A 12740-nucleotide genomic window follows, 5' to 3' on the forward strand; every position below is an offset into this window, starting at 1 on the left:
GTTCTCACTTTCCAGTCGTTTCCGAAAGTCATAAGACTGTTTCCGCCGACATCACCGTACACGTCGATAATCACGTCGTCACTGCCCTCGTCGACACTGGCGCCGATTATTCGGTTATGAGCAGCGCCCTAGCATTCCAACTGAGGAAGGTAACTACCCTTTGGCAAGGACCGCCGTTGCGCACGCCAGGGGGCCACCTCGTCACACCGACTGGAATGTGCACAGCCCGTGTTCGAATCCGTTGTTCGACGTTCATAGGGTCTTTCCTCGTATTACCTGTGTGCTCCCGTCCACTCATTTTGGGGCTGGACTTTCTTCACGAACACGGCGCAATTATTGACTGACCTACGAGACTTGCAGGTGTCGTTCGAGGACCCGTTTCATCCTGAACTGGAAAACGCCCGCTCATCGAAGACGGCCTACGTGTATCCTCCGAATCTGTTACTCTGCCTCCTCGCAGCAGCCTTTTTATCAACGTTGAATGTGACCAAGACGTCCCCGATGCTGTAATTGCAGAAGGAAATTGGTCCCCACTTTTTGCACAACAAATCTGCGTTTCTCGAGGTATTGTTCAGCCCAGTAGAAAGCAGGCTTGCCTATTAGTCACGAATTTCAGCGAGGATTATCGCCATCTTACAAAACACACTGCGATCGCATACCTTGAGGATATTGCCGACGTCCCTGGTCCCTCAACATTATCTGCTCTTTCGTCGTGCGATGATTTCGCCATGACATTTGCAAGCACTGTCGACGTAAACCTGTGTCTACCGTCTGCACAACTGAAACGTCTTTTGAAGCTACTCGGCTCATTTCGGGACTGCTTCGCTACGACTTCGAAAGTTAACCAAACACCGCTTGCCAAGCATCGTATCATCGAGCCTACCGAGAGACCCATTCGACAGCATGCCTACAGAGTCTCGCAAAAAGAACAAGACGTTATACGCCAACAGGTCCAGCAGATGCTCAAGGTCGATGTCATCCAGCCATCGACCAGGCCCTGGGCGTCTCCTGTTGTGTTATTAAAGAAAAAAGATGGTACTCTGCGATTTTGCGTCGACTACCGAAAGTTGAATAAGATCACGAAGAAAGACGTGTATCCTTTACCACGAGTAGATGACTCGCTGGACCGCATTCGCAGTGCTCGTTACTTTTCTTCCATAGATCTACGCAGCGGCTATTGGCAAGTATCTGTTGATGAGCGCGACCGCGAAAAGATCGCCTTCATTACTCCTGACGGACTCTACGAGTTGAAGGTCCTTCCCTTCGGCTTATGCTCGGCACCAGCTACTTTTCAAAGAATGATGGACACGGTTCTTTCTGGGCTAAAATGGCAATCGTGTCTTGTCTACCTTGACGATGTGGTCGTCTTCTCGGACGCGTTTGAGCAGGACGTCCAGCGCTTACAGGCAGTTCTTCAGGCGATTCGAACAGCTGGACTTTCTCTCAAACCTGAGAAATGCCACTTTGCATTCGAGGAACTGAAAGTTTTTAATCACGTCGTCAGCCACGCAGGTATACATCCAGACCCTGAGAAAACGAAAGCTGTTGCCGCATTTCCTGTCCCAACGAACAAGTGCGACCTCCGCCGATTTCTGGGACTCTGCGCATATTACAGACGCTTCGTCAAAGGCTTTTCTAAAATCGCTGAACCGCTAAATGAACTTACGAAAGACGGCGTACCGTTTGTTTGGGGTCATGATCAGCATCACGCCTTTGAGACGCTACAAAACCATCTCCAAGCCCACCTGTACTCGGTCACTTTGACGATAACGCTGCCACAGAGCTACACACGGATGCCAGCAACGTCGGACTTGGAGCTGTACTGGTTAAATAGCAAAATGGCGTAGAGCGCGTGATTGCCTTTGCAAGTCGAACTCATCTGCAGAGAAAAACTACTCTGCAACAGAAAAGGAATGCTTAGCCTTTGTTTGGGCTATAACAAAGTTTCGCCCTTATTTATACGGTCGACCATTCAGGGTAGTTAGCGACCACCATTCTTTATGCTGGCTCGCCAGCCTCAAAGACCCTTCCGGTCGTCTATCACGCTGGAGCATTCGGCTGCAAGAATTTGACGTTACAGTCATTCACAAGTCAGGACGCAAACACACTGATGCTGACTGTCTCTCACGTGCACCAATTGGAAGTACGAACGCGGACGTTGAAGAGGACGATACATTCCTTTCCTCTGTGTCAGCAACCGACTTGGCTCAACAACAACGCGACGACATGGAGCTAAGCCCGCTGATTGACTACCTCGAAGGCCGAAAACGCAGCCTTCCTCGAAACTTCGCACGTTCGCTGGCCTCGTTCTGCATCAGGGATGGAGTCCTCTATAAGAAAAATTTCGACCATACCCAGGCTACTTACCTACTGGTGGCGCCGACCTCGCTTCGGGACGATATTTTACATGCTTGTCACGACGAACCATCATCCGGACACCTTGGCTACACGCGCACATTGGAAAGAATTCGCCGCTCACACTACTGGCTCCGCCTCGCGAAGACAGTCAAGCAGTACGTCCACACATGCCGCGACTGTCAACACCGTAAGACTCCACCTGTCCGACCAGCAGGACTACTACAGCCTATCGCCACGCCGAAGACACCATTCCATCAAATTGGCATTGACTTGCTTGGCTCATTTCCCACCTCTTCGTCTGGAAACCGGTGGGTTGTGGTTGCCACCGATTATTTAACGCGTTACAGTGAAACAAAGGCCCTGGCCAAAGCTACCGCAGCCGAAGTCGCACAGTTTTTTGTCACCAGCATCATAGTTCGTCACGGAGCGCCATTTATAATATTTACTGATCGTGGTACAGCTTTCACCGCACAAATTCTTCAAGAAGTGCTGAGACTAAGTGGTACAGAACATCGAAAAACCACGGGTTATCGCCAAACAAATGGACTCACTGAACGGTTGAACAAGACCATTGCAGAAATGCTATCAATGTATGTGGCCGTTGATCACAAGAACTGGGATGATATACTCCCTTACGTAACTTTTGCTTACAACACAGCAGTCCAAGAGAGTACAGGTTTCACCCCATTTTGCTTAGTTCATGGTCGAGAGGTCACTACAATGCTCGACGCAATGCTCCTTCCCAACAACTTGAGCATGTTCAGCACGGACGCTACATTGTTCGCTCAACGCGCCGAGGAGGCCCGTCAACTCGCCCGATGCCGTATTCAGGCTCGCCAAACTGCCGACACACACCGCTACAACCTTACACACCGAGAGGTTACCTTCAAACCAGGCGATGAAGTTTGGGTGTGGACTCCCATCCGACAGCGTGGTCACTCTGAGAAGTTGCTTCGGCGCTACTTCGGCCCTTACAAAGTTCTGCGCCGACTCAGTGACGTTACGTATGAAGTTCTCCCTGAGGGCGCCTCAAGACGTTCCTTTCGGTTTCCACAAAGTGATGTGGTGCACGTGTCAAGACTCAAGCCGTATTTCTCGCGTCATACATCGAACGTGGACTAAGTTACCATGCAATGACAATTTTTTTTGTCACTGTGGTTTTTTTATTGTCTTGCGTACTTACTCCTTTCTTTATTGAGTACTTCTATGACGCCAGCCCATTTTTTCCCCTTACGACGGAGTTGTTGGGTTATATGGTAGCATCTTTTTTTCTAATTTTTTTTTTCTTAACGCTCTTTACCAGCATCGAGCCGATGCTTTTCGAGGAGAGGTAGTAATGTCACAGGTAATAGGTATGAGCCATCAACTGTAGGTAGAATCTTTTGCAAGTGAAGAAAGAAGAGGGCTTTTGCGTCCTGGTCTGAGGGCAAGCAAGACGTCGTTTCGTCGCTGTCTGTAATTACGTTCGTGGCAATATATTCATCATATAAAAGCACCACCATCAAGCGGACATTCCAAAGACTAAATGAGAGGTGGCTACCTACTACCATTACATACATCACGGACGCGCGACCCACGGAATAAGAAGCTTCGCCTCTAAAACATCGCTGATCCCTCCGCGATAGGAGTCAGTAAAACACGAAAGTAATATGCATCCTTAGGAAACTGGTTTAAAGTTAATACTACATTGAGGTAAGAGGGCTTGCACAATGTCTATTGGTTAACACGGATGCATTCACGTTGTCGCTTAGTCATACATCTCTATCCCGACGACTGGATCCCATAATTAAGGAATAAAGAAACCCTTGTGGCGACAGATGCTAGTGGTAGTTCAAGTAGTTAAGGGGGAGAGCACAAATAGAGAATAAAATGTGACAGCCGGTAAAGTGTGACTGATTGGACGAGAAACTCACGCCAAGGTCACCTATAAACACCACTTACAGACCAATGCCTGGCCCGGCGACAAAGAAACGCAACGCGCGTCGCCTGTTACTTTCGGTATGCGGTGATTGTTCGAGGGGTGAGCGTTCGTGGGGAACGCCGAGTTAAAGCCAGATGAAGTCTGTGGGCGTGTCAGATCTCTTTGAAATAGCTGGATGCTATGAACGACACCGACGAGTGGCTGGATGAATGGTTGTATCCGGGTGTACCCATTAGATAAGGCGGTGGCTCAAGCCACCTAGCCATAAAGCAAAGTACTGCCACTGTGTGTTTAAGGACTGAGTGTTACTCACGCCTCGATTGTAGCCACCAATGGACAAGTGAACGCATCCTACGCTATAACTTCGTGAATTATCACCACTGTGTGTTTTCGAAAGCGTGCGTCTTAGAATACTGCATGAAGTTACACATTTAGCATAATAATTCAGTCCCAACTACGGGGAGCAGATGATGGCCTCTTTTTTGACAGCGCTCATAAGAAAGGAAAACCTCGTGGCACTTTTTGATAACATGACCAGGAAACAGCATGAACTGAAAGAAAATGACAGGCCACTCTTTCAAGGAAGAACACAAAATCAAGCATGTGCACTGAAACTTTTCACATGGTGTTACCACGACAGATCAACCAAAAGCGAATTTCTATAGCCTTTCTCTTTCTATTCATGTTGTTTTTGAGCTCATACATAATACTGTTTTTCTATCAAGCCGCTTAGCCTACCACCATATTGCACCTTGAGGCCTCCTTGTTTCTATCACGCGGTTGAAAACAGATACTTTGCCTGAGACGCTCACTACTGCTGACATTGACACTTTAGCGAGAGTTCACTAAACTGGTAGTGGGACGTCGGCGTTTAGGCTTGACAGCGTTTGACCATCCTATAACTAAAAGGAAATGCAGCGCGAGCAACGCAAACTAAATATAAGACACGAGATGGCAAACCAGATGGCATAGTTAGCGCTGGTATGTCATCTCGTGTGTTACTTTGCGCCTGCATTTCAAATTGTTTCTGATGTACAACCGCAAGACCCAATGGACCTTTTTTATAATTCGCAAGTGCGCTTCCCCTGAACTGCTTCTCTTTTGAATAAGTAATGGTGGTGCCTGTCGTGCTTCATGCGGAGACGTGGTCCTAGGTCCTAGTCATAGGCATGCGTAGCGCTCGTAGTCAGGTCCATTGCTGCGCCCACCACCCTCTCTATTAGGTAAATATTGGGGGCCGATTTGACGATCTCCCTCTTGTGTGGCTAGCAGGGTGCCCCGTTTCCGAGTCAATGTAAGGAGCAGATCTTGCGCCCCCTCTTAGGTGACTAGGGGGCGCCGCCGTCCCTTCTGCCCCTTTCGTGCACACGCCTGAGTCCTAGTTGAACGTGCTCGGTCTTGTCTATTATGAGTGCCTAATTTTGAGAGGCTACAAACATTTTCCCCATTATTCCATACGCGAGACCCGCTTAAACAAGCTATTCGGACAGAATGACAAGCCACCAATATTCGCTCAAGCCACATAGCAGGAAAGCAAACTTTACAGTTTTGAAAAGGGTCTATATTAGGCACAATTCGGAATGTCTTAATATTTTTAGCACATCGCCTACACGCTCCTACCCGCAAGCAACTAAACCAAGTCTTACGCTATTTAGAACCTAGTCCAATGATGTCTCCACAAAGCGGCAGTATTGCGTAAAATGAAGGCAGCAGATTACATATTTTGCAACGCTTACGCACTGTAGCTTCGATGCGGCCATCCACCACGGTACCCTCGGAGGGAGGCCGTCAGGACCCTCGCAACGACGACGTAAGCTTGTCGTTGCCTGTTCGTGAGATCGGCCAGGCGTCGTTCATGCTTTCACCAACGCCAGATCCTTGTCCGTCCGAGGCGGGTGCACCCCTCTCGATTGACGCCTGCGTCGGCACTGCCCTTATCGGCCGTGCAAGTGTGCCACACACGGCTATTGGGAGCGCCACTCCTGGTGAACGAACGATGAACGCTCAGCTGACCTCGACGGCGCTCCAGGTGTTTGTGCCCTTTATCCTGGCTGGCTTCGGCTCCACCTTGGCTGGCATCCTGCTCGACGTGGTCAAGGTAAAATGGCTGAGTGTAACAGCGAACTACTGAGTCACTTAAAATAAGAGCTTCATAAACAAGTTTGATAAACGTTGTGAAATATTAAAATGCACTGTTGTAATAAGGGAGACACTCACAAATGAAGAAAGAAAAAAAACAGACCGAAACAAGTAGGCGCAGTCTCTCAATTGTGAATATTTCGTGAGGCAGCAATTGGAGCCGCTCCATAATAAAAAAGGGAGAAACGAGAGTACAAATAAAAGTAAAGTATGTCATGGCTGATTTTACTGTCTGGGAATTAGTATATTAGGAAAGAGAAACGTGCCCTATCAGAAGCAGTTGACAGTTTATTCTGCTTTGTTCGTGCACAAAGTAGAACGAATATATGCTACAGAAACAAATTATAATATCACGCGAAATACGGCAAGCAGTTCGAAACTTGCAGCGTGCAGCTCGAGGAGAAAGCACGCACGAAAGGAGCATACACAGGACGCGTGCAGAGTAACATTTGTCGCGGATCGAATTCTTACTTATTCGTGTGTGAGCAGCTTTGGATAAACTCAATTCGAGTAGCTAGCGAAGCAACCTTCGTGCTCACCTTAACTACTGTAACTTAAAAGCAATCTTGCCGTGGAAGTGCAAGAAGTACATAGCGCCTTAATCGCGAGATTAGTGGGCGTGCATGAACGACCACGTTTTGTGAAGACGAGCACGCATCTTCAGACACAGGATGACGACCTTTACCGCGTGCCCAATGCATGTCTTTCGTGCCATTTCGCTACAGATGTGAACGCGCTGAACGACCTATCATGTGTATGAAAAGCTGGACAACGTACACTCCATGGCCTAGTGGTTTTGTGCCGCCCGCTGTGCATTGGGAGGTTGTATGTTCGAAACCCGGGGAGAAGTTTGCCATCGGTGAGGATATATTTTGCGCGATATCAGTGACGGAAATAGGTCAGCGGAGTTGTGGTGCACCTCGGCAAAAACACATTTGTGGTAAAACTGATAAATCTAGAGATTCTATCGTGGGCGTGGCTAGGGTTGCCCATTTAGTGTGAGAGTCAATTTTCATCGCACTCGCCCCCCTCCCTCTTCGTTGGCAAAATCCAAACGACAACGTGCATTACAATGGGTTAAGAACTTGGAAATCATGCGGAGACTTCCTTCGCCCAAGGGCTAGCCTGAGTTGAAGACGGGAAGTAGACAGTTCCTGAAATGCAACGTCAGGTGTCTTCACTTGCCAATAGTTTAAAATACCTGTGTATTCATAATTGAACAAACGCATGAGGCAGACTCTGCAAACACCCTTTTAAGTGAGTAATAGAATGCCACGTCCCTATGTCTCTCCTGTACGCACTCCTATGATGCTATATATGCAACTACTGACTTGAGGCACTACATCATTTTTAGATTCGTTCACAAATTTGTTGCAGTTTCATCATAACATTCGAGCAGTACTCAACTTTCAGAGGGCTTGTGGTTAAACCATTAGGTTGCTTATATATCACACATTGCCAGCGCCATAGCATTTTCCACAGAAGAAACTTGCTAAAAAATAAGGCCTTATGACATGCTTGACGTGCCTTCACTGCAGGATCAGCGCAATGAAGCGTCTCACAAACTTTATTCTATAAAAACGAGAGCAACCCGTATTTACGACACTAGAGAATCCATTGAGTTCATGGGCATGCACTGGTCGTGTGCGTGTAGCTTTTAACAACTCCTTCAAGTATTTCGGCAAAAAAGTACGTGTAAAATATTTCTCATCACAGTCCTAATCACACGCCCTGAATTGATTATTCGCATATTGTCAAGCTTCGAAACCTTCAAATTGATAAATTGTTCTCCATCGCGCCTTTTAAAACAGCACTGCACAAACTGCGGTAATAGTGCGGAATATAAACTGTTGTACTAAGTAGTTCCAGTATTCTTCATTTGCAGTAATTGTATTACCTCGTATTTCAAAGTGAATGGTTCTTGTTGCAACTTATGAATTTAGTAAGGAAATCGCAGCGAACTTTTTGCCTCCGTAAGCACGACCAAACAGATTATGGTTATTGTTTTTGACGGCTACGTATTTAATATATACAAAGTGGCTGACCAAAAGCAACCACCTTTTAAAAATAGGCTGACTTGTTGGGTTGAGTAGCTATCCAATTTAAACCATCATTAGGTCTTTGTAATTGGAGTTCCGTAAAATTGAACGAATAAAAACTATTTGCATTGTTTTAAAAGTTCTAAATAAAGCTTTGTTTTGATGTATGGTACAACTGAAATCTGTTTTTTTAATGTAAAAAGTGGCCACATATGCTATGATTACGTGTCCTGGTCGAATGGTTAGTAAAAAAGATTTTACCCTTACTGAAATTAAAAAAATATATAGTTTTTGCTTATACAAGCAATGCAGCACGAGGTGGTCGCTCAAGTTCTAGTACGACACGTGGATATGGGTCTTACTGATCACAACCGAAAATTTCTAGAAATTTTCAAGCTGGACCAAATCATAGCAATATCGTTTGATTGCTCGCAGGAAAGCTTAAGTGACACTTGTTGAGTTTAGCTCCTCTGTAATAAGATGCAAAGAGTTGAGAGAAAAAAATGTTCGGACTTTTATTGGTGTTGGGGGACACCGCATTCTGTTTTGCGACTACACCTTGTTTGAGCCTGCTCTATATGTTCTCATTCCAACAATGCAGGAGTGGCCGGTGTATGTGATAGTGCACCACATATTCGTGGTCATTCCACCTTTGCTGGGACTCAGCGGCAACCTGGAGCAGACCCTGGTTGCGAGGCTTAGCACCCAGGTGCGTATTCAGTGTGCCACTCTTCGACCCACATAATACAGACCTAATACCTGTGTCACACGGGCGCGCAAAAAGTCTTTTAAGTAAGCTGTCTTTTACGAAGTTCAAAGACATTTAATATAAAGGTGTTTGCGGCGCAGACACATGGCAGCAACGATCTCCATTTAGTGTTTCCGTTCGAAGACGCTTGCGAAATCGTGGCGCTAGCAGTTAAAAGAAAAGCAATGAAAATTAAACGAGGTATCAAGATGTACAAATTAAACACTTGTTGCACTGCTCGTTTCTTCAAATAAATTTAAGAATAAGACATGAATAAACACCAGTGTGAAAGTTTGTTGCACTAGTTAAGGAAGCATTCCCATAACTAGCGACGTGCACAAGTCCGTTAGGCACCACTGGGCTTTTATTTACCGTATTTGTTTTTCGCTGCTCTCTACTGCTCTCGACACGTTATGGGCGACCGCACGGGAGAAAAAGCGAGGATCGCAAGCCTCAAGGCCTGCCTTCTCGCTCTGGAAAGCGAGGCAGACGCTGCAAAAGCAGCCAAGGAGAGGTTAACGTGTCTGCTTCCGACCATTGCAGACGCTGCCTTTTCCGTGGGGCGCCGGCTGCTTGATCTGTGGAGTTGGCCATAGACGCTCGGACTCGGACAACTTGAATGACGGGCAAACACACGACTGCCACGCTTTCCTCGCTTGTGCAAAATGGCGCGGCGCGAGACCGAGCGTCACCACGTGATATTGCCGGCGCGTTGTAGCTGCTTACGAGAGTAGAAAAGGAAATAACCATTAGAAGAGTTCATTACGCCTTTTGCAGGATATGAAATTTGTTGTTACAAAGAGGTTTGGTGACAGAAAAATAAGCATTTGCTCTTTTTTTCCCACCACTCGAAAATTGCTGGTGCCCACTGGTTTCGAGGCTACTCATTCGGAGCCGTAAAAGAGATCGACGAACTCCGCTTACGAAAAAGACCGCTTCTGAAAAGGAGTTCGCTCTGTGCCGTGTGTCTGCTGTCAGAAACTCCTTTTCAGAAAAAGACCGCTTACTTAAAAGACATTTAAGTGCCCGTGTGACAGGGGTATAATCCACGTCCTCACTTGTCTATTCAACTTGCACTATTCGAATATACGTTTTTATGCGTGCCTGTAGGACTGTAGCTTTCAGTTGCTCCTTAGAGTATCATGTTTAAATTTTAATCACACCCTCACCTAAATTACAAAACTTATTGATTTTCGATGGCGTCTTCCATAGCATAAGCTCCTTTTGATGTTTGCATCTCATAAAACAACGAACCCATTCTTCCTTGTTTAGGCACACTTTTAAGACGCCTAACTGAAGTATCTGACTCACCCTAATACTCGCAGTTTCATGGACTTTACGTCTTGTCCATAAGCGTAATCCCCGCTCCACTACTGTTATTGCACACAATTTTCAGAAGATTTGAAGAGGAATCGTCTATAAGATGGTATCCTGAAGCTAGTTAAGTACTGTTACTAGACAAAATGCAGTCATTATTTGAACCAGTGTGGCCTAAAAGAGAAGCAAAGTTCACTAATTCAGGTGTGCTTGTTAAGGTTATAAAATAGTAAAACCCTTCAGCGCTCTGTAAATAGGTACAAAATAAAGGTGACGCTTTGAAAGTCATTCAAATTTGATGCTACTATAGCACTTAGCATAACTTTAGTCACTTTGATCGCAAAAACAATGCAATAGACATAGATGCATAAACACAACTTGGCATGCATACTGGAACTTATGTTTGTAATGTTAAAGGGACATTAAAGTATATTAACTATTTCCGCCAGAAAGAAAGCTCAATGCATGACTGCATCTAAAACGTCAATTTTATCAACGACAGTGCGCTACTTACCGTAAAATTGGGTAAATCCTCAAGAACACAAGCGCCGCAGTCAGACATTCGTAAAATGATCCCGATTACATCAGATGAACCACGTACAGTTACTTTCTAGTAATTTGTTCAACTGCACTAAATAAAGAACCTTCGTGCATCAAAATACGCAATAAAATGCTGCATTTAGTTTCTGTTTGATTAATGAAAAAAAACGGCAGACGTAACTATGGGGAATGGCGCAAGTGGTTCAAAAATGCAATTTCCGCGTAGTTACACTGTACAGATGGTGCCATATAGCGGGGCACAGTTGAACCAAAAAACGTCTCCAATCCTGGAGCCAATGGCGGGAAGTTGATCTATGGCCGTATTTTTTGCTGTGGCTCCCACTGCTTTCGATATGCTGCTAGAAAGCCGGGCAACGTTGTGCATTGCAACAGTGACGCCAGTTGGTCCGAACTGTCCACTTTTTGAGGCAAGTAATTTGAAGTGCGCTAACTCGTTGCGGACCACTAAAACATGATTTTATTTCAAAATAGGCCTTTCCTTGGCACAAAAGTAAAACTTGAGGCTTATGGAGCAATATTTGTACAGTCAACGTCGACCTAATAGTTGTCTTTAGTATTTTTTTAGCGGGTCATCGAAGTCATGACCCGCTAAGTTAAAGCGTTGTGCCAAAGCAAACTTCCAATCGCTAGGAAAGAAAATACGCAGTAATAACTTAGTTATGAACTTTTTCAAGGGAGTTCTTGAATCCATGCAATATGACATAGTACATACCCAACAAAAACTGATGACAGTGGAGGCCTTATATCAATTTCTGACGTACAATTTACACGTGTGGCCTCCGCCAGATTGAGAATGAATTAAGCATAATCATAATATATTTCATAATTCATTGATGCATCTACCCCTCTCCCCCTCCAACTCCACGCCCTCGCATTTTTTTTTCGTTTTGAGGGAATGCGTTTTTCCCTTTAAAGAACCCAATTCGAAATGGCGGCCTCCTTATCGCCACCATGCCCGCTTTTAAAGTTGCCCTCTACTACTTTTTGCTTGTTTTGAAGGAGAGGGTATGAAGCACGCATACAGAAGCACTGAAGAAAGTAGTGCAGAATTGAAGACAAGATGTCGAAATGACGGCTATAGCGCATACTGAATGCAGGAATTTTCCTTAACCATGCATAATATTACATAGCATAGCAAGAAGGTGGGAAGGGAAGTTAGGGCGTGGAGGAGTCTTGTGAGCATGACAGGGGAAATGAGGAGGCGAGAGGGTGAAACATGACGTAGTCTTATGAGGTTCACTTTAACAAAGAGCTAGAGTTTGCGCCCAGCCATATGAGGAATAAAGTGTAGCTTTGCTGCAGAAAGAGTCATGCGGACACAAAAGTAAGTCGTCCTGGCAGCGCGGTCTTGCTACACGTCAGCGAATTCCAGTCCGATACCATCTTGATAACGCTGCCCCAACATCCTTACCATGTTCCCGTGGATGAGCCACACTTTTTCACGTGATAACGTCAGAAAGCTTGTTTCGCAGATATGCTGGCGTCTGCATCGGGGACGGCATCGTTCGTCGGGAGCAAAAAATTATGATCTTGTCCATGATTGACACAAGAGTCAAATGAAATGAATTAACGATAAGCATGTCCGGGACCGAGTGAGGATCGAATGCCAGCCATTTCCTTTTCAAACATGTAGTCAGCCACACAGCCACGTCGATGC

At 45.8% G+C, this 12740-nt stretch overlaps 1 protein-coding gene across 1 annotated transcript in view; it reads left to right on the forward strand.

Moving 5' to 3' along the window:
- The first annotated feature begins 6029 nt into the window (after window positions 1-6029).
- LOC119185755 (solute carrier family 41 member 1) overlaps window positions 6030-12740 on the forward strand; it is a 55825-nt gene continuing 49114 nt past the window's right edge. The window contains 2 exon segments of the mRNA XM_075883253.1: window positions 6030-6377; window positions 9059-9166. Of these exon segments, the coding sequence (XP_075739368.1) occupies window positions 6030-6377; window positions 9059-9166 (456 nt within the window).

The sequence above is a fragment of the Rhipicephalus microplus genome, unplaced genomic scaffold (genome assembly GCF_043290135.1).
Source record: "Rhipicephalus microplus isolate Deutch F79 unplaced genomic scaffold, USDA_Rmic scaffold_15, whole genome shotgun sequence".
In the NCBI taxonomy this organism is placed as follows: Eukaryota; Metazoa; Arthropoda; class Arachnida; order Ixodida; family Ixodidae; genus Rhipicephalus; species Rhipicephalus microplus.